This window comes from Manduca sexta, chromosome 26 (assembly GCF_014839805.1).
Source record: "Manduca sexta isolate Smith_Timp_Sample1 chromosome 26, JHU_Msex_v1.0, whole genome shotgun sequence".
NCBI classification, from domain to species: Eukaryota; Metazoa; Arthropoda; class Insecta; order Lepidoptera; family Sphingidae; genus Manduca; species Manduca sexta.
Window position 1 is genome coordinate 13,395,662 of NC_051140.1, and position 22,925 is coordinate 13,418,586.

General features: G+C 34.1%; 2 protein-coding genes across 2 annotated transcripts; one reads left to right on the top strand and one right to left on the bottom strand.

The window, feature by feature from the left end:
- Positions 1-1,275: 1,275 nt before the first annotated feature.
- Positions 1,276-4,030, bottom strand: LOC115441120 (integrator complex subunit 12). The gene is made up of 2 exons (XM_030165739.2): positions 3,319-4,030; positions 1,276-3,000 (listed from the first exon to the last, which is right to left on the bottom strand). The coding sequence occupies exons 1-2, from the start codon at positions 3,742-3,744 to the stop codon at positions 2,695-2,697; spliced, it is 732 nt and encodes a 243-aa protein (XP_030021599.1). The 5' UTR covers positions 3,745-4,030; the 3' UTR covers positions 1,276-2,694.
- A 6,284-nt stretch (positions 4,031-10,314) lies between these two features.
- Positions 10,315-19,754, top strand: LOC115441074. Its single transcript, XM_030165669.2, has 5 exons — positions 10,315-10,847; positions 10,933-11,151; positions 11,835-11,972; positions 17,597-17,816; positions 18,281-19,754. Exons 1-5 carry the CDS (start codon positions 10,632-10,634, stop codon positions 18,676-18,678), a joined length of 1,191 nt encoding a protein of 396 aa, XP_030021529.1. The 5' UTR covers positions 10,315-10,631; the 3' UTR covers positions 18,679-19,754.
- Positions 19,755-22,925: the final 3,171 nt, after the last annotated feature.

Genomic DNA, 22,925 nt, shown 5'->3' on the forward strand with positions numbered 1-22,925 from the left:
ATACAACTAGTGCAAGCACTTTCCGCCATGTGTAGTTATTCCGTCCCTGATATAATAGGAAGGCGAGCCTATCCCTATATCGTATATAAATTCCAAGCTCTGGGCTAATATTGAAAAGACACTACAAAACTAATAAAATTTTTCCCGTCCCGAGATTTGAACCTGAGAACCCGGGCAATAGTTGTACCGTGCATGCAATAAAATTACGTACCCAGGCAGCAGAGGCGGCTTTACCTATTGTGCAAGGTGTGCGCTGCACACGGGCGCAGTGTGTTAGGGGGTGTCAGACATAACACTTTCGAAGAGACATGCGTCGCTCGCGACACTGGCGCTCTCAAACAACCTGCACCCGTACTTAGGCCGGCGAGCGGCTTTTTACTTTACACAATAACTTTTGATTTAATATTAAGTATCAAATTTATTAAAGATTACATTGTCTCCTAGGCCGCAAAGGAACGCGGCACACGAGCCGCACATGAGCTAGGACCGTCTCTGCCAGGCAGTCATCTATTATCATATACTTAGAAAATAGGCTTACCCTGGCTTCTCTTTATAGCGTTAACTATGAGTGCAGTGCTTCTTGCCTTTAAGCACCTGCTAGTTACCGAATATTAATATATTTTTCACAACTTCGTACCTACCTATTGTTAAAGGATGCATGATTTTTAAGAAATTTAATATAATTTAATAACGTTTTCCTAAGTTTTACAATGTTATTGTACCCACGACTCACACGCGTAGTCCAAATCATCGACTAACATAGTACATACATATTAACTAGTCTTGTGTGTCGGTATTTTCGCTGACACCCATATAAACGAATACATTTGTGAAAACTAAAAACGTCGGTCTGTAAATCACAACCTAATTCATTTCCCATTGGGCCAAGTACTAAGAGTTAACTTTGAAACATCTTTCCAGGCAATTCTTGGGCGCTCGGTCTCCACACCGAATGCACGCCCATGCAATGAGCGACATTTGTCGCGGCCCTAGGCACATACTTAAGTGTGTATACCTCATGGTTACCAAATCTCATTGAGGCCTATAAGGGCTCGCGAACATTGTCTGGCCTTCTCCTCTCAGCCCATCTTAAGAGGTTTCTTTATCATTCCCCCACACTTCCTTCCCAGCTATCCCCTTCCAACATTCCTCCAGGGACCTGCAGACGCTAAACCGGGGTATTCCAGTATCCTATTCACAGGTTTCCCACGATGTTAACCCGGAATCGATACCCAAAAAATAACGCTTCTGATAATGTAAAATAAAAATACATTGTATTTAACGAAATAAATTATTGTTACACATAATAATCATTATTATAAAGCTAGAAACAGATCTAGTAACTATACGGTGATAAAATTAAACACTCCAAGTATATTGTCACTATTTTTAATAATTACACAATCTTGTTATTGCAATTGTTAGACGACCAACAACTCTCCAAAGAATTATCTAAGTGTGCAAAAAACAATATAATATCAACCTACAACTGTCAACAATCTACCTTTTTATAAATATATTTGAATCGATCGATCAACTAACCTTATATATTAAATCTTATTTTCATATTCTATTCTAAAATTAACAAATATAATAAAAAATGATGCGACAGGACTCCTATAAAACTTTTCATATAGTTACAGTGCTTAAGGTATCTATCCTATTGCCCCAACTCAAAAATCCACCTGTATAAAATTAAGGGTTTAAATGACATTAAGGTCTAAGGCCTTTAATCAAAAATAAAACAGTGATCACCTTATTTAATTCTTGTATTAGGTCCACAATTAATAATCAGTCAAGTGTATTATTACCTCTGGGTGACAGATCTTAAGAGTTATAGCTTCTCTACACTTTGGCAAATATAATATGAAGACTGTAGATGTTTATCACCATAATATATTGTGAGCTTGTAAAAGAGGAATTTGTTTTTCACATGTGTTGTGTGTGTTGGCCCAAACATTACCATACGGTAAACTTACATACGGTTTAACATGGTATTATAGATGGTCTGTACGGTATCGGTCTTTCACCTAATCAAATGGCATTGACGCCATGGTGGCCGCTGCATTCACACTTTAGCCAAGTATTGGCACATATATTATATTTACTCACACATTAGCCTACATCAAGAAAAGCCATATAAGACATTTGCCTTTAAAACAAATTAATTCAAGATGAAAGTCTTTTGTTAAAGTCTGAAATTAGGTGGACTATAAATGCATGCGCAGATATAATAAAGCTTGAGTTCAAATTAGCGCAAGAACAAAGAAAACTAAAAATGGCAGCCACTTTTTTGAATGACAATGAAAAATAACATTATTGCTGCTGATGGCTTCAGAGGATTTATGATATTAGGTTACATTTGAGATTTAGAATATTTCTAACAAGCAAACCATAGCTATTGAGATATTTTGCACAGTAAGAAAACAATTTGCTCTATTTTTTTATGTTTCTAATTCTTAACTACCCAAACTTATAAGACGTTCTTGACACATGCAGTATTATTATTGATATATTATTTGCAGTTTAAAATGCTTATTTATAAATTATTATGATATACATACCATTATTAAAAGGGGTTCTAATACTAGAAGATCAGTTATACAATTGCAAAATTTAATGCATTAAATTATTGAACAAATATAATATATTATGTTATATATATCTATATTTGCACAATAACTTTATTTTTTATCATTTTGAACTCTTTTTCTTCTCATGCTGTTTAGCAGCCTTCTTTTTCATGATTTGTATCCTCTTGTCAGCTGATATAATATTTATGTTTGGTGTCACAATCTTAGAGGGTGATGATGAAGCGGAACTACTTGATGAAATCTTGACTGGTGTTGTTGCTTCAGTAACATGGCTGGGTGAAGATTTAGCCACCAACACTGTAGGCTTGCTTGAATAATCAGCTGAAAACCCTTGAGCAGCAAGACACGTAGCACACTGCCACCCAGAACCAATGTCATCATCACTTATGACTGGTTTGTGACAATCCTGTGAAAAATAAATTCTTGGACTTTAATCATTTATCCTAACAGAATAAAGGAGAAAATGTGTGAATACAAATTAATGGTAAATCAGTAATGCTGATTTTCTGAATGGATTACATTTTTTAAAAATAGGTTAGGCCTGTAGGTTCTGTAAAATGCATATATATGCACTTACCCTAAATGATTAAATACCTATGAAGCTTTCTTACAATTAATTTTAATTTCTTACCAAGAATTTAACTTATCACAAAATTATGATGCTAATTTTATTTACCATGTCACTAACTGCAAAAAAAAATGAATGAAATAATTAAAACAATACCTGATGATAAAGAGCATGGCAACTTTCACACTCCACCAAACGATTGCCTGCTTGAACAGCAATTTGTCTACAGACTGCACAAGTTAAATCCTCTTCTAGCAAATCAAATGCAAGTTCTCCATCCATGACTGAACCATCATCATTTTCTCTCTCTGGTATCTGAATTTGTTGGGGACTTTGCTGAGGAATTGGTACAGTTTTAGCTACTGCAGACTTGTCAATTTTCGACTTTAATCTAGGTGACTCCATCTTCTCCTCGTTAAGATATTTTTTTGGCAAAACATTTCCGAGAGTCTTAGCACTCCCAAACATTTGTCGGATATGTTCATCAAGAGTCAGCCTAAGTTGCTCTGTGGAGTCTGTTGCACTTGAATGCAAATACTTAAGACATAATTTTATTGATGGATCAAAATCAATAGAAGACATTGTTCGTTTTCTCTGAATCTATGAAACACTTACAAATTTTATTTCAAATCTGTATGACGAATAAAGTATGTAACTTTTATCTTAAATATTTGCTGAAGAGCGAAAATAGAAAGAGAAAATATTTACACTAGTGATAACTGCAAAGAGAATCATAACCAAAATTAATTATAAGATATATGTATGGAAACATTGGAAACTATTATAATCAAAATTATAATAGTTAACTGATATTGACAAGCACCCGAGGGTGGACACTTAGCAAATTTTGTGTAATGATGTTTAGGTCAGGATTTTCTAGAATTGAATATGTATCATAATTGTGGTGTTTAAAGCTTAGTTTTGATTGACAAAACTCTAGGTACCATCTAGTAACAACATAATGGATCTAAAATTTTTGAAAGTATGTTGTTTATCATAGTACCTGGCAATTGGCCGCCATTATTGACGCTAGATTTGTTATTGTTGGATTTTATTTGCTAATTCTTTATAGTTGCAATTTTGTTCAATAATAACTTTGAGTTTTCTCACAAATAAGTTTAGTTGAACCTGCTCCTCTGTTTCGTTTATTTTTATTTCTTTAAAGAATTAATGTCGTGTGTGTTTACGAAATAATGTCTTATTATTCCCAGATATTGACTCTAAGATATTGTGTTTACATTTGTGTATTTTATCAAAAAAGGCACTTGCAAAATCTATGAATTTACGTTTGCAATGATGGTAATCAAAGTAATTGTTGATTCAACGGAAAAGATCCTATTTGTGAGGCGTCATACTGTTGAATCATCTTCTAATAATTCTATATAAAATTGGGAATAAATAACTTTTTTATACCGATTACCGGTATAAGTTTTATGGTCAGCAATTTTTATCGATATAATCGATCGAATAAGCAACGTCCCTAGAGAGGAGCAGATTTATAGCAAGTTGGCAGCCTTGCGGCATTTTTTATGAGTAACGTTGGTACGAAATTGTACCTAAAATACGCTCATATATGTGTGCGTGAGCTCAAAATCAATGTATGAAGTGCCGCCTCTTCTTACTTTTTTTTTTTTGGTTTGATTTACTCCTTAAGGAGAAGGCAAAGGCTCTTAGCCATACAGCCACGCCTCTTCTTACATAGTATATTATTTACTCTATGGACAGGCAGTGCTGGCTAATAGAATTATAATATATCAACATATCGACGCTGGAAAGCAAACACGTAGTAACCCGCAAAACTAAAATTGTTCACCAGAGCAGAAAAACTAAATTTTTTTTCAAAAAAAATTAATAACTTGCGTTTTTATAGTCCTAGAGTCGCCGTTTTTGGACACTATATTTATATTTTTGTGCTTAATAAGTTGTATTAAACGCCATCAACCTAAAGGTTGTTTAAAGAAATATTTTGCGGGTTACGACATTTGTAAATATTTTTTCAATCCATTGAAACGTAGTAAATGAAGAGAGTAAATGTATGGCACGATGCAAATCTCACTTTTTTAGGGAGAGCATACATGTAGTAACCAACGTTGCTTTAAGCAACATAACTTAGAAAAACGTTATAATAAATAAAATCTGTAAATATTTTGCAATCAGTATGTAATAAATGGCATTATTTTCCGTATCCTGAAAGAGTCAATTGTTTTAAAAGTAAATCTTTTTAAAGTGGGTTTGCTAATTAAACTGCTGTAAGAGACAATAAAAAAAGGTTACTTCTACTTTTGAAATGTTTATTTAATACAACCAAAATGTATTTTTTAGCAAAATGTTCTGCTTTGGATTTTTTTTTAATATTTGCGCCACAGATCGACCACTTGCCATCGACAAAACAACTCAGTTAGTTTTTATTGGTAAAAAAAAACTTACAACTACACACTGTAATATATTACTTAACAAAATTAACACTGCTCATTTGTATATATAAAAAAAACTGAGTTTCTCTTTAGAAACCACATAAAACCATTTAATGTAGGTAAATATTCATTACTTTCTATCCTAGAATCAGATTAAAGCACTCTTTAACTTTTGCATTGGTCTTGAAATCTAAATATTCTTTTGCGTACATATCTTTTTGGAATTATAAGTTTTTCAACCTTTTTTTTTTAAATTGAATATTTACTTTGGCAAATTTTCTGCGGTAGTAATTCGATGGCAAAAGGGGTAGATCGTGTACAAAATTTTTGCTTTTTGAATTACATCCTCAGATGTTTTGTTGTAACCTCCAGCCCTTAGTCATCCAACTTCTCTTGCAATACCGTCGATCATATTGTATCTAGAGTATAAAGCATAAATCTTTGCGTAATTTCTAACTTGGCAATCGAAAACTTTTGGCATGCTTTACATCTATCTTCACCTTCATTTATGTAAAATTCTTATGTTTGACTTCTATTAGATGTTGCATTTTTACTTGGTCATTTGAGTGACCTTCTATTACCACATTGAGCTAATCAATCTATTCTTCTTTGGTAGCTGTTCAAATCACAAAAAAAGATTAAAAATATTAACACGTCGTTCTTCTGAAGCGTTACCTCAATTGTTACCACACTACTTTTGACTGTTTCACCCTTTTTGTTAATATGTCAATCTCCTTTCTTTTTCTTTTCGCTATTCTCTTTTATAATTTCATGCTTTGATTTGGATTTCTCTAATGGCAGTCGGTGAACTCTTTTACATTCTTGTTCTGTTTCTTTTTCAGTCTCTTATTGTTATTTTTATCTAAAACAAGAAAAAGCTAATGTTCCACATAAAAACTTTGCAGAACTTTATTGATTAATCAAATAATTATATTCTTATCGCAATAAAATTCATTAAATTATCTTTATTTGAACTGTTTTCTTCAGGATCACTTGAGGAAGAAGTTGTTTATTTTCTATTCAATCACAGACTTGAATATTTTCAGAGTTATCGTCAACAAAATCTAGTTAAGATTCTTCAAAGTTTATTTTTTTTATCGTCGATTAACAGCTTTTTAGCTTCTCATCTTCCGATTTACTAAAGTCTGAGACAGGGGCGTGTCCTAATATATCATCGTTTGTGTCTAGAAACATTGGAATTTTTCTTTGATTCCGTTTAATCTTTTCTTTGTCATAACGTCTATATTTTCTAATTCTTTAAATATCTTTTTAATATTTGCCTGCTGCGTTATTTCTAAACGTAGATTCCAAAAATAAGTGTACGTTAAGGTGGTAGCTCAAGGTCCATTTTCATACATTTTGTTTCGGCTTTAATCTGGGTAACTAAACAAGTATTGGCAAGTAAAGAATTTAAATTCACGTCTAGTTAGTGATTAGTTCTCGCAGTTGAAAGAAAAACGTAAAAATAATTAATAATCATGGATATTTCTGCCTTTAAAATTTCGTCATATTAAATTTTAAAGGCCGAAATATCCATGATTAACTTCCTACCATAAAAAATAGTGGTTACTACTATTCTTTCGTTAGCATTTCTAACCTCAGCTCCAAAGTTACGTTCAATAATTACTCCTACTTCATATGATTCAAGTGTCGTCCAATTAGGACTATTATATTCAATTTCATTTGATTATATTGAACCAAATCCGTCAGGAGAGATACTTTGAATAGACCTGACTTTTTGTTGTTAAAATACAGCATCATGCTGTAAGTACTAAATTTCTATTTTGATCTATAATTATACCCTTTCCTTCGAGACTATTTACTTATCTTAGATTTTTTCTTGGTTTTTCATATTAAAAACCATCTCGTAAGGTCTCTCACCACCTTATTCGTTGTGCCACCATCTAAAAGAGTAATTTGTATATTTTAGCGAGATTATCAGCTAAGATTTTGGAAAGAATAATTATTGTGTAATTAATTCTAAATAATTTCGGTAAAAATTATAATGCTTACGTAACAAAAATTGCACAAGTAATAAAAGTTCTAAGATAATAATATTGTACTTACTTGGCCTATATTCGATTTCGTTTTCTCGCTTACTATTTTTCAGTATAAAAATTCTCACTACAAATCGCCGTACACTTCCACTTCAAAACCCGCAATAAGACGTGGCGTAAGAATCAAAGGAATGTCTGCGGTGGCGCCGATCATAAGACGTAAATCCGCAATGTGTTAAGCCTACAATCTTTAGTAGTGCTGTAAACCTAACTTACTTTTTAAATAGGATCCTTGTGAATACTGTAAAGGTCTCGACCAAAAAAACTGAATACCGTACAAAGCGTAGTAAACACTACCATTTAAAAACATATCGCCCACTAAATGATGTAAACTCAAATAATCAAAATTTACGAGCAGCAAAAATGTAGTAACCAGCATAAGATATGGAATTACTGATGATGTAAATAATAGGTTAAATTTTTTTATAGAAAATGAATTGTCGTAAGTAACATAACAAAAATATTAACAGTTTTTTTGTTACTTACAGCGTTTTGTGGTACAAAAAAAAAAGAAAAAAATAGGTAAATTTTAAAAATCCTATTTTTGTTATTATTAATCTTACAGTTACTTGAAAAAAACCATTCGACGTGTTTTAATTTTCTGATTCCAATGATGCAATAAAAAAAAAATACCGTACATGTCAGTTACTACGTGTTTGCTTTCCAGCGTCGATATAGGGTATATAGGTATGTACACGTCAATGCAATATATTGAGTAATATATACTCAGAACAATGACAAGAAATATATATGGAAAAGTGCTTGTTGCCTGGACCATAGAGTAAGTAAAATACTGCGTCAGAATAGACGGCACTTTTATAGGAATTGTTGTACATTATGCCAATTTCAGGTTGGGGAGCGGCACTACATAGAAATTGATACGTGAGCCAATATATAAATGGTGGAATATTTTTATTAACATCTACTGCACAAATAGATTAGATTTAAAAATTAAGAACGAGAAAAAAATACTTTTTCAGGGATATTTCCAAGCATTTTTTTTCATTCTAGGGGTTTTTTTGTCCTTTGGCAGTTGGTAACCTCAATATTGCAAATTTGACATCTCCCCATTGGAGCTCCCCAGCCTAGCGCAACAAGGAACAAAAAATCTTTTGTATGGAATTGACATGGCATTTAATGGCGGATACTGCTATCTCTCTCTCTCAGTACAGTTTCTCTTTCTATTCCTCACCGCCATTATTATTGTTTGTTTACTTCCTGACGTTTTGGAATACAATTGTGTTTATTGATTTATGTTTGTATTATTTGTTATTCAAACAAGTAAAAATATACCAAAAAGTGTTTTTGTTGGTGTAAGTGAATACGTTTTAAAGACATGCCACCAAAAAACGTTTCATTACGTGTGAAATTTGTGGAGATCGAGCCAGTCGATTAAATCACAAAAGCAGAATGTTTATGGCGAAATTTCCATTGGATGAGGTCAGGTAAGCATTAATTAGATGATTTTAGTCATCGCGCAAATAAAGTAGCTTAGAAATAATAAAAATTCTCATTTTCTAATTACCATTATGTTACTAGTGATGATGTTATGATTATCGATATCGATACCTGTTTAAATTTATTAATCAATTTGCCCTCCGTGGTTTCACCCATTTAGGTCCAGATTCTGTGGGAACATAGTGATAAAAAGTAGTAATTCTAACTATCTACATACCAAGTTTAATCGCAATCATTTTAGATTTTTGCGGGTACGAATTATAAACATACAATTGCATGCACACGCTTTATAATATTAGTAAGATGATGACTGATCATCAGGACAAAAAATACTAAAGTCGTGTCTGTGTGTGTGTGTGTGTGTGTGTGTGTGTGTGTGTGTGTGTGTGTGTGTGTGTGTGTCTGTGTGTGTGTGTACTTAAAAATGCGTTGAGCAATCAATGTGCCTGGTCACTGTTTATGATTTTAGGCTTAAATATAATTTAATAAGCAATTTATTTACAATTAAAAAATATTTCCAGATGCCGAAAGTGAGTTCAGATTGTGGGAAAAGAAGATTTGATATATGTTCCCATAGAAAAGCTGCATACTTTGAAATATGTGTGTGGTTCTCACTTTAATAACAAAGATTTTAATAAAAGAACAATGGCCTTAGAAACTCAGCCATACCATCGAAAAATTTGGAAGCTGATCCACTTCCTGATGAAATGTTTGAATTTCCGTGCCATGTTTTTATAAACAATTATTGCACAAATGATAATATCTTTCAAGAGAAGTGCGACAAAGAAGTGTCACCATCCTTTGACTTTATAATTAAATATTCTCATTGTACCTTGACCTATCATAAGTGCAACTATATTCGCCTACATGGTGAATAAAGGATTTTATTTTAAAATACAATTATTATTCAACATGTGAAAGCTTTTCATTTTATTTCGAGTCCTCATTTTAGTCCACCCTTGTAATTATAGTGCTAAAATGTTCACTGTATATTGTGAGATGGATTGATAATGTGGACTCGAAAATACATTATATGAATTTTATCAAAATAGCATTAGCGTCGATTCCCACCAGTAGAATTTATCGATATCGATAAAAGTGCTCACTACTATGTATTTTGTTCAGTTGGTAGTATTATTATTTGACGTTCCTGACGTATTTTTCCGTGATATTGGTATTGATACGCCATGTAAATTCGATTTTATTTCTTTGTATTAAGTCCTGTCTCTTAAAACGTAGTGATTATATTCTCTTTGGAGCTCCCCGCTTCTGTCAGAAGACTTGAAGTTTTTAAAGAAAATATAACCACCAATACAGCCTGTCAGCCTTAGATAAAAGAAAGTATATTTATAACCGTTTTATCAGTGGATACAAATAATAAATACGAACCATAATATCATGATTGCGAGAACAAAGCTCGAGTTTATTGCTTTTTAAATTTATATATTCTAAACCTAATCACAAAATATGTAGATAAAACGATAACTTATATTATCTTTTTGTTTAAACACATTCAAAAAACATAGCTATACTAAGGAAAATGAAGTTCTTTTCTAATAAGTTTACTATTTTTCTGTGCTTTCTTATATACATAAATGAAATCGAATCACAGTCTGGTCCAGAACCATGGAATTCAGACAAGGACCAAATACATGTCCCGACTATAAGAAGAAAAAGTTCTGATGTAAACACCGGCATTGCAGTTACTTCGTTTAAAAGAATCCTTGCTATAATGATGAAGTCAAACAAAATGAAGGTAATTAGGGAAGTTTAAAAAGAATTACAAAATTTATTTTTAGATTCTCAATCAAATCGACCTATAATATCTATTATTTTCACAGAATAATGATGGCACAATAGATGTGAATTTAAGAATGAAATTCAGTCCAGAAAAGTGGAGCGTTCTTGAGGAATACTTGAAACCAGATGTAATATATTCAGAAGATATGTTTCGTCGGACTGTAGGATATGTGGAAGAAGCTATTTATAAGCCTACTATTATAGAAACAATGACAATGGCATGGAGTGATTATGTCCAAGTTTATTTAACAGAATACAAGGTAAAAGTTTTAACGTATCCTCTATATTATTAATATTTAATTATTATGATCATGGGTGCCGGGAGAGGGGGGGGGGGTTCATGTGCACCCTCTCCTCCAGAACAAATCACAATAAAAATAACTGAACGACAATGTGAACAATCAACCAGAGATTTTATTATGGTTTAGCATATGCAAAAAAATATAAATTTAATGCAAATATATATGCATAAGAATTCGTCTACTTATGCAGATATACCTTCCTAAAAGTAATTTTAGAGCATAATTATTATGAATGGCGAGGGCTAATCATTTCCCATCAGCCAACATTCTATCTGTAGCCTACTCTGCTCATTATTTGATGCAGTAGTGTCACTTTTCCTTGCCTGTACGATATTAAAAAAATAATAAATTATTTTTCTTTTATAATGTAATTTCACAGATGATCTTCCTTTCCCCTTAAGGTCAATTCTAGAATTGGCTAAAAAAACAACTTTACAAACAATAAATGCAATTTTATGTAAAGTAAATAAATATTATCTCAGATAAATTTACATAACTTGTACTATAGTATCATGGAAATCGCCTTGGTATTTTCTTTGTGTTTTATTTAATTTTTCGATATGAACTTGGTACAATGTGCCTGCGGAATACATCATATCTAGGAGAAATAAAAATTTCATTACTTTTCAATTTCATTTTAGGTTTACATAACTTGGGCATTTGCCATGTTTTCTGTATTGGGTGCAACACTGTGGCTGTGGAGTCATATGTCCCGTACCCACCTGGTTATCATCATGTTGCTGTTACTATACATTTATGAAGTTGCTGTTTCATACAAGGTTTGTGCTATAAAGTCATTTGTAACTATACATAATATAATGATATTGTAGACCTTCCATTTGTCCTACTTTTACTTTCAGTCATTGTTTTCAAAACCTCTATAATGACATCAGAATCACATTTTCGCAATAAAATATGGACTTTGATCTGTCTTGCTCAACAATGGTAACTAAATTCTATTGGTTGTTAAAAAAATATTTTGACGAAAAAGCTTTTATTTAAATGCTCTAAAAAGAGAAAATAAACATTTAATAAAATCAAACTTTGTTTTATACAATGTAGAGATAAAATCTTGTTGCGAGATTCCTTTTTTTCTGTTTAGACCATTTAAATAAAAGCTGGTATTTAAAAGTGTTTTTTACCATTACTTTATTTTGACAAACAATTTGACCCCAAAATCTTAATCTTACTTAAATGACTCTAAAAACCCTTTCCGATAACAACATTTCAGACCAATTGGACCAATTATGATTTTGGGCAGCACCTTGGATATGCCAGCTTGATTTATTTTATTGCCAACAGTTAGCTCTGTAGGTGGCTAAAACAATTGTTCGAGCATCACCAAACTATCCCTAATATATGCCTAATTATGTTTTAAAATTGCTATGGCAGCCATCTCCTTCACCATTTAATTTTTTTTTTAATCTCTGCTAGAATTTCCCTGGGGTGGATGTTGATATCAGTCAAGACATAATTCTGCTAAGTGTTATCATTTAGCTGGGCAGTAGTACACCACCTCCTCGAAAGGTTGAACACAGATGTCAAACTAAATGTGTATGCCAAATTTTATCTCAATAAGTTGAGAGTATACATATCATTTTGTGTGTATACCTCATGATTGGCAATTCACATTGTGGTTGGCCTGTGTTGAAGGGTCTGATACCTAAAAACAAAACCAAACAAACTCAATTTTATCTTATACTAGGTGTTTCTCGCAGTTTCACTTGCGTAAAAAAGCTTTTTGTAGAATTCCAGAAAACATGGAAATAATATTCTGAGTTTGTACTTCGGAATCCATTTATTTACAAACTGACATTTCTTTGAAACAAAACATTATATTAAGAAAAACGTACCAGCCAGTACACTACACTCCTCCATACTAAATTAACAAAACACTCAACTCTACAACTTAAAATGATAATACCTCACATTCTATAATCAGGAACGTTTGTTAATCTACACTGCCTAATAGGGCGTTGCCTGGGACGTGGAGTCGTTGGCTCATACGGTAAGGCGTCCTGAAATTCAGGTGATACCGGGGTGGCACTACCCTGAAGTTCCACTAACGGAGACCACGTCGCGATCGGTCTACTGACCGGAGTATGAATTGCGGAATCGCACACTCTCTGCCCCTGCACCGATGATAAAGTGGCTGGCTCTGAACCTAGTGCTGACCTTAATCCTGCATTAGGAAGTTGAGACACCCTTTTCATTGGAATCGCTAGGGATAAACTAGCGTTCTCCTTCCTAATTTGGTATTCATTTTTATGAAACTTCCTTTTAATTTGGTCTATATGCCTGTGAACTAACTCTCCCCGGCTGCCTACAATCTCGTAATCAGTATTCCCTAAACATCTCTGAATTTTGCCTGAGACCCATTTGTCTCCACTCAAATACTGACGGTACCATACCTCTTCACCCTGATCGAAAGATCTGTGTACCCCTTTTCTAGCTCCACTTTGCCGTTGCTGAGCTTTCCTTACAAAATTCTCCCTGTCTGGCCTTAAAACGTCTAACTTCGTCCGTAACCGTCTACCTAACATTAACATTGCAGGGCTTTCTCCCGTAGTCGAATGCGCAGTATTTCTATAGTGTAAAAGATAAGTATAAAGTGCTTTATCAACTTCTTCCTTAGCCTGCACTGCTTTCTTAATAACCCTCTTTAAGGATCGCACTGCATTTTCCGCGAGACCGTTTGAGGAAGGATGATATGGCGCCGAAAAACGTGATCTATACCATTAGATTTAAGGAAACTACCAAACTCATTGCACGTAAACTGGGGCCCATTATCCGTAACGATCTGCTTGGGTAGGCCCCATCTGCTAAAAGTTCACATAACTTATCTATGACCTTCGGTCCTGTTGTATTACTCATATGGAAAAGTTCCGTCCATTTAGATGTAGCGTCCACTACGATCAAGTATGTTTTCCCAAATACGGGCCCCATGAAATCTAAATGCAGCCTGGTCCATGGATGATTCGGCCACGGCCACATACTCGGAGTTTGCCGCGGCGGAGCATCCGCCTGAGCAGCACATATCTCACAACTACGACACATGCGCTCTATTTCTTCATCAAGTCCGGGCCACCATACGTAACTACGAGCCATAGCCTTGGATTTAACTATACCCATATGGGGCTCATGGAGCATCCTCAAAACTTTTTCCCTACACTTCACCGGAATCAATAATCTATGCCCCCACAACACGCAACTCAATTCTTCATAGAGTTCATCTTTCCGATTAAAATAAGGTCTAAACTCTTCGATATCACAGTCTCTTGGCCAACCATCGCGCAAAAAACTCAATATCCTCGATAAAACCGGATCCTTACTAGTCTGTAGTTTTAACTCTTTATAATCTAACAATAAAGCCTGTTGAACAAAATGCAAATAAGTTTGTTCCGGCACAGTGACATCTTGCTTACTATTTATCGGTAAACGCGACAACCCGTCGGCACCATTTCTCTCCGACCTAACATACTCTATTTCAAAATCATAAGCAGATAAAATGATAGCCCACCTTTGCATACGACTAGCTACCATCGTTGGAATTCCTTTATGAGGGCCGAAGATCGATACTAACGGCTTATGGTCCGTTCTCAAGAGAAAATGACGCCCATACAAATACTGGTGAAACTTTTTGACCCCGAATATTATTGCCAACGCTTCACGATGTATTTGAGAGTAATTCTTTTCCGCGTCGGTAAGAGTGCGCGATACATAAGCTATCGGGCGCTCTCCCGTTCCGCTTGCCGCCGGTTGCGATAGCACCGCTCCAACTCCACGCGCACTCGCATCACAAGTCAGAATAAGAGGCTTATTTGGGTCGTAATGCGCTAAAACCTCTGTACTCATCATTAACTGCTTAATTTTACTAAAAGAACGTTCACATTCGGCCGACCAAACCCAAACCTTGCCCTTTTGAATAATTCGTAGAGCGGTACTAATATAGTGCTCATATTCTTTACGAATCTCGCGTAAAAGTTAATTAGTCCTATAAAAGATCGCAACTCCGTAACATTACTCGGTCTAGGTATTTTATCAATCGCCTCCAATTTCGCTGGGTCGGTTTTAATGCCGTCCTTATGTAAAACGTATCCTAAATACTTTACTTCATCAACTAAGAAAACACATTTTTCGGTTTTCAATTTCATTCCTTTAATATAAAGTCTCTCAAGCACTGCTTCTAAAGCGGCCAAATGCTCCTCCTTATTGCTACCTCCTATTATCACATCGTCTAAAAATACCTCTACATTAGGAATTCCCTTTACTAATTCACTCATTATGCGCTGAAAAATGCCCGCACTAGACGCTAGACCATAAACTAATCTATTATACTGAAATAAGCCGCGATGAGTATTTATCACAGTATATTTTTTGTTTCATCTAACTCTATCTGGTTATAGGCCTGGGATAAATCTATCTTAGAAAAATATTTAGCCCCGCCTAGGCGTACCAATAAGTCATCAATTCTCGGTAACGGAAACCTATCTACATATAGCATAGGATTAACAGTAGCCTTATAATCCGCACAGATTCTCAGAGAGCCATCCGCTTTATTTACCAGTACCAGAGGAGACGCCCAGTCGGAACAATCGACTGGCTCGATTATTCCATCGCGCAGCATTCTGTCTAACTCTGCGTCAACACGGTCGCGCAGTGCGTAAGGCAGTGGCCGCGCACGATGGAACACCGGAACCGCCGATTCCCGTAATTTCAACGTCGCCTTACAGCCAGTGAATCGGCCCAAACGTCCATCAAACAGCTTGTTATATCTGTCAAATAATAAGTTTATTTCTTTATTAAAATGAGTCCGATCAACATTACAATGGTTTACATTCATATTGGTAAATAGTGGTATTTTGACATGTAGTTCAGTTAACCACTGCCTTCCTAAGAGTGAGGTAGTACCTCCTTTTACTACAAACAACTCTAATCGTTTAGTTTGTTCCCTGTAACGTACTAGCGGATTAATAACCCCTATGGGTTTTATACTTACACCATTATAAAAATTAAAAACTATCTTGTGCGGCTTCAGTTTTAGATGATTAAAATACGCATCATATGTGCTCTTACTAATGCATGACGCAGCTGAACCCGTGTCTACTTCCATTTGTATAGTACAACCATCAATGGATATGGGCAAACTCACCGCCTTATAATTATTTAAACATAACTGGTGAAGGTTCTCTTCTACATCCGACTGCTCTTCGGCATTTTCCCGTTGATTGGCTTGGCCGTGGTGTATTCCTGTGCGACCCTGAGATCTTGCCACCGCTGGTATTACACTTGCTCGAGTCTTCGATGCCGCGACAAATCGGCACATTCGCCGTAAGTGACCAACAATTCCGCATCTTCCGCATACGAAGTCGCGGTACCTACAGTCTACATTACCATGACCTATAGAACCGCATCGGCCACAACCTGTGCTGCGGACTCTGTGCCCTGTCCGCGATCCGCTATTTCCGTGAACAAAAGACCGCCACGAGCCTTCTTTGCACGCTCATGCGACGCGAGTAAGTGCACTTTTCCCTCTGCAGTCGTCGGTGATTCCGTCACTTCCGCACTCAGAACCATCACAGCCGCCGCATCTCTCTCCGCCGCTTCTAATGAGCTCGCCAACATCACAGCTTCCGGAAAAGACAGAATACCGTTTTCGGCAAATAGACGCTGCCGAATCACCTCGCTTTTAATCCCACAGACAAATTGATCTCTTAAATTTTCGTTCAAATTTGCTCGAAATTCACAATAACGTGACATTTTTTAATTCCGCCACGTAAACGGCAACAGTTTCTTGGCTTTCTTGTCTCCTCTGCCTAAATTTATAGCGCTCCGCTAGAGGCGATGGTGTGGGTTGCAGATGATTCCGCATCTGCTCCACCACTTTTCGTACTCGGATTCTGAGGGTTTTTCGGACTGGATAAATTGACTAATAGTTCATAGGCCTCTTCGCCCATTACAGCAATTAAAGTTGGTAACCTCATGTCTTCTTTCACATTATTTACTTTGAAATACATTTCCAGTCGGTCTATATATGTTGACCACGTACCATTTTGTACGTCGAATTTTTGATACCTTTCCAATCGACATTTTAACACGCTATACCCTTCCTCCGAGATAACTTACATACAATATGTTCTCAATTTTCCTCGTCGCCACTGTAGAATTCCAGAAAACATGGAAATAATATTCTGAGTTTGTACTTCGGAATCCATTTATTTACAAACTGACATTTCTTTGAAACAAAACATTATATTAAGAAAAACGTACCAGCCAGTACACTACACTTTTCCTGCTACAAAAGTTCTTAAAAACTATAGGGATACAACCGTAAGAAAAAAGTTTTGTACTACTCTAAAGTTTTGCTCCCCTAATTGTTTTACATTTTTTAACATGTTTCTAGGAAGCAGAGCAACAGGAGCTTAAAAGATTTATAACAGCTGTAAACTCTTGCAAATGGTATTTTTGGACAAGTGACTGTGATGTCCCATCACCGGATCTACTCATATTTATGAAACACATGAACCCAGGAAAAATTGCCATAAAAATGTTTACCAGTTGGATATCAGAGCCAATTATCTGTATGAGTAATACTGTAAACACCATAATTCATGGTATCACAGGTAAGTCATAAATATACAACTATGGCAATATAAATTGCAGTAAGAAAAACAAATTCAGGAAAGATGTTTTATAAGTAGCAACACATGACACTTATAATCATTCGTATAGTCAACAGTTAAGTAATTTAAATCATACAGTATATACAAAAGTATGTCATTGGTTGAATCTAGAGAAAGAGAAGAGAAAGGCATGGCTGTGGGTATAAACACGAACAAAAACTAGTAGCTTACAAAACAATTCTGGGGTGTCACTTGATAGGTAGGTATATTTTACCACTTGGTACAGGTTAATAAATATTTGGTAGTTGTAATAGTAGGGTGGACAGCATGCAATTCTGAGGTGGGCTAGGACCATGTAGATCCTCTCTATATATGCCTATGGTATAAGTGTAAGATTTCTTTTCTAGTCCACATTAATATTCATATTTTTTTAAGTCCTTAATTCTCTTTATTTTTGTTTTCAGATGGCCTGTGGTACCCTCTGGATGTTATATTATATGGTATTTTAACTATAATAATAAATATCGTGTTAATCATATTAGTTATAATGTTAATATTTAACTATATTTTTAATACTTCTTATAATTTAGGTTTTCTTTTTTTCAATGTTGGTATCCTACAACGGAATAGGGCAGTTCCTACTGCTCACGAGGTTCAGGGCATGGCAGATCCCAACCGAATTGGTGGAGCTACGTTAGATAGAATATTAGAAATATGTCAACACGCTATTCAAAGAGCTAATATTAACGAGAATAGACCCGCAGCGGTTTTGCCCGCAGCAGTTGCGCCCCCTAAAAATAACATCCCGAGAATTAAGAGATCTGCAAGTACGGGCCGATTACCAAACCACAGTACAATATAAAATCAAGACTTGGGTCATAATTAAAGACAAAGACGTAACATCAATATTGGTGGTGGTGGATATATGTAACAGTGTGTTATAAAATAAAAACCGCACACGATGGCCCACCTTAATATGCTATAAATGTTGGATACTTTATGTAGAAAAATAAAGCTTCTGTTTTCTGCATAACAAACATTTACTACCGCATTATAATGATGCTTATATATATTTTTTGTATATATACGCATTTAATTTGTCCAGGCCAGTAATTAACATTCAGATACTTAGTAGCTTACGCATTTTAAACCCTAAATAATATGTACATTGTTAAACGTATAGTCAGCTACAGAAGCCATGGGCGCCGCCAAGATTACTTTTACAGAGATGCATCTGCATAAATAGGTACTACACAATATCATTAAATTATTTATTTTTCTTTCAAGTAATAATCGCGCAGGTATTTGCATATACTTAAAACCATAATAAAACCTTTGTGGTCGGCGGCGCCAATGGAAGTAGCTGAACAAGTTCAAAATTTTAAATTGTCTTTAACCGTTAGTGTCCTTATTATCAGTCGTTTTTCTTCACTATAATTGACTTCACCGAATAAGCAAAATATGTGTTCGTCCTTCTTCTATTATAATATCTATTTTTTATTATTTCTGGAAGGCCGATAATTATATAATGTATTTTTTTTATTTTTGTCTATGTAAAGTTAAGTAATCTTTCGTTTGATATTAGACATCTTGCATTATAGATACACGCATAGAGTATTTGGAGTTGGGGGGTTGGTATTTATCCCCCGCAGTTATCAGCCGCTGTGGGTTTTTTTTCCTCTAACAATAATTATGGCTTTAGTTTTTTTCCCTTATTTCTATTACATGTGGACGAAAACCCTAATAAAGTTTAACGTTGGCCACATTTAGTTGCTCAGTTTTAGTTAAAAAATCATAACATTGTTTTTTTTACACGAAATACAGTAGAATTCGGTTATAACGACGGCCAAGGGACCGGTGATATTATGTCGTAATAACCAGAAGTCGTACTAAACAATCAATTTTTATTTTTTAATAATCGCATATTTAATATATATTTTTAATAGATTTTAAGGCGACCAGCAGACAAAAAGAAACATTGAGACATGTAAAAATATTTATTTATTTTAAATTAGCATACACGGTACACACATACTGTGCATACTGTATACACGCGCAAATAAGGAACTGTAGTAAAATCAACAGTCTCATTAGTGCGCGATGCAAAGTGGGTACACAGGACGGAAATAGCTTCTATTATTTTTTAATTCAATTTGTTTGTTAACACGTCAACGCACGTCGTTATAACCTGACAATTGTGTGAAATTGCGTCGTTTAAAGCAGTCGGCCGTTATAAGCGGAGTCGTAATAGACGGATGTACTTTCAGTGATTTAGTATTAAAACCAAACATATGCCTATAGTTACGTCGCTCAAAACGGATGGTTGTTATATGCGAAGTCGTACTAAACGGACTACACTGTATATAAAATAGTTGCGGTCACTTTATAACGTCACTAAGTGTTTTTCTTTTTTAATATTTTTTACATTATACTTAATACGCTTTATTTAATACTTGATCTATTATTTGTCCTTACGCATTTAACTACTACGCAAATGCACGTTAACTTTTTTGCTTTAGATATTACAATTATATCATTTAGCTAGGTAATTTAACTATAAGAAATTAAGTAATTATTCGCGTTTTTATGTATGTATTTATTAATAAGTTTTTTTGCTGTGATAACTACCTGATATAAGGATTTTTAAACTATTTTTCGGATTTTATCGCGGTTTTAATATTTTATCTCGACGTTTCGAAGACTTCGCAGCCTTCATGGTCACTGGATAAAATCCGGAAATTAGTTTAAATTTAATGTCTAACATTCACGTAAACATAAGAAATCATTATAAGGATTTTTTTAACGAATTGTGCTATTATTATTTTTTTTACATAAGAAGAAAAGGGTATAAAGTTTATAAGTACTTAAATAAAAAAAAAATGTATGCTTTACATTTTATTTCAGTGATGACTAGTGAGAAGTGTCAGAAGATCAAATAATGAAACTTTTACAAATACTTAATTGGAAATATTCAGTCCCGTAAAGAGTAAGCATAAGTTATAAAAAAAATGCTTCAAGTACACAATTAAGGGCAAAATTTTATTAATAGATACTTACTGTCTATGTACATTTTACTGGTCAACAAACATTTGCAACCTCGGTATAAATAACATTCAACAAAACAGTTTAATATGTTTGTACATATCACATCCTTGAACATAACAAGCTAGAGCTATATTGTTATAGCTGATATGATCATTCATTCACATCAAAATGTTACAAAGGTACGAGTATGATGACGTATATTAAATTTCAGATCTATAAATTTGTTGGCTTTGTAGTTCAACTTTGTTTGAAGTTTAATCATGAATAACTTAAGTGTAATGCATGGTGGGTCAGTGGCACGAACTGCAAAAGCCGTGCAAAATGACCATCAATATCATAATCCTTGACGACAAATCAACTGCAAACTATGACACTAACAGGCGGAATGTACGTAAGTATCATATTGAGTTATTTTAGTACAGTTTAGGTGCATACTTATCTCTGAAATTCGCAGAAGTTGAGATAACAAGTACCTATTTACTTCGATTCAGTAGAAAGTGGCGTAGACCCAATAATAGCAGGAGCTTCTTAATTTATGTGTATGTTATACTTACTAAAACATGATTTTGGGTAGTTGAGTAGAGTTTATAACAACGAAGTAGCAAACAGTAGATAAAAACAGATAAAATCGAGGTAGCTATGCATAAATATGGACTGCCAAAAATAGTTCTGAATTTCCACTACTATTTTGTCGAATTTTCCAACAGTAAATCGTAAATTACAATTGATACTCTATTATCATAAAAGCACACTGATCGTACTAAATCCCAAGTATATTTTATAGCAGTTGAATTAGTGCTAACGAAAAATATACATAGTGTGAACAGAGCAATTACCTCACCTAATCCAAATAATACAAGACCTGTAAAAAGAGGAAACGCGATTGTGCGGCTTACATATGTCTTAAACATTGTGTATGTATACAGGCCGCCATTATCGCTTTATCTCTTTCAAATTTATTTACCATTCCAGTTACTCTTGACATAGTACGGCCACATGAACTTCTGCCTATTTTCTGTATAAGATGAATGTTATTTTGTTTTATTAAGGCCCTCCCCGTAGCAAACGGCCTTGACCATTTACGGCATCTGAATTACTGGCGAGAAAATGCAAAGATGCACGATTAATATCTATAAATAAAAATATTTTACATCTCTTTGAAAAAAATCACTACCAAAATATTCCCTTTGTTAAATTGTCTATCTAATATTATTGGCCGCAAAATAAAATTATGTGTGTTTTAGTTAAGGTGCGGAATCAAGAATTTTAGTGCCGTTTAAATTTTTTCATTCATTATTATTATTAAATTAATGAATGAATAACCACATTATTAAAAAAAAAATAACCAAAGTACAGATAACATATTGCAAGAATATGTTTAATTTTTGCTCTATGTTTAATAAAAATTGAGATGATTTCTAAAAACACGGTTATCGCGCCTATTTGCTGGAGGGGGGGCGCCTTAAGAAATATAATGTGCAACTACAATGATAAGGATTTAAAAAATCTACTTAAACATTACATATGTGTATAACCGTGATGAAAGGTGCTTTTCATGATAATATTTATTATAAGTTCTTAATTTTTACTTTTGATATAACTTTGAGCAGTTTGTTGCCATGTTTATTATTTTCCTTAAGAAGAAAGAAAAAAACGAGTTTTTCGTTTAATAATACTTATGAGAAGTCATGTACAAATATATTTTTTTTATAAAATGAAAATTGGGATAATTTGATAATTCCCATGCTTATCTATTAGATTTTGAGAATATAAAATAAATATGGAATGAAACGAAATCATTCACTCCACAAAACAAAAATGGCACAGTATTTCAAACTTTTAAAACTGTCAAAACGTAAAACCAGCAAAATAGTGTACATATCTAGTCGTATTGGATACCTAGCTGTTTGACTGAATTAAGTCAGCTCTATAAATCAATGCTTTCGTATGCATAAGTTAAAGATTCCAATATTTATATGCAGTACATACCAAAAGGGTTTGTTTAATAAATACATATTACAACCAGAAACCATTAACTGCGGCGGTAAAATTGGAAAAATACAC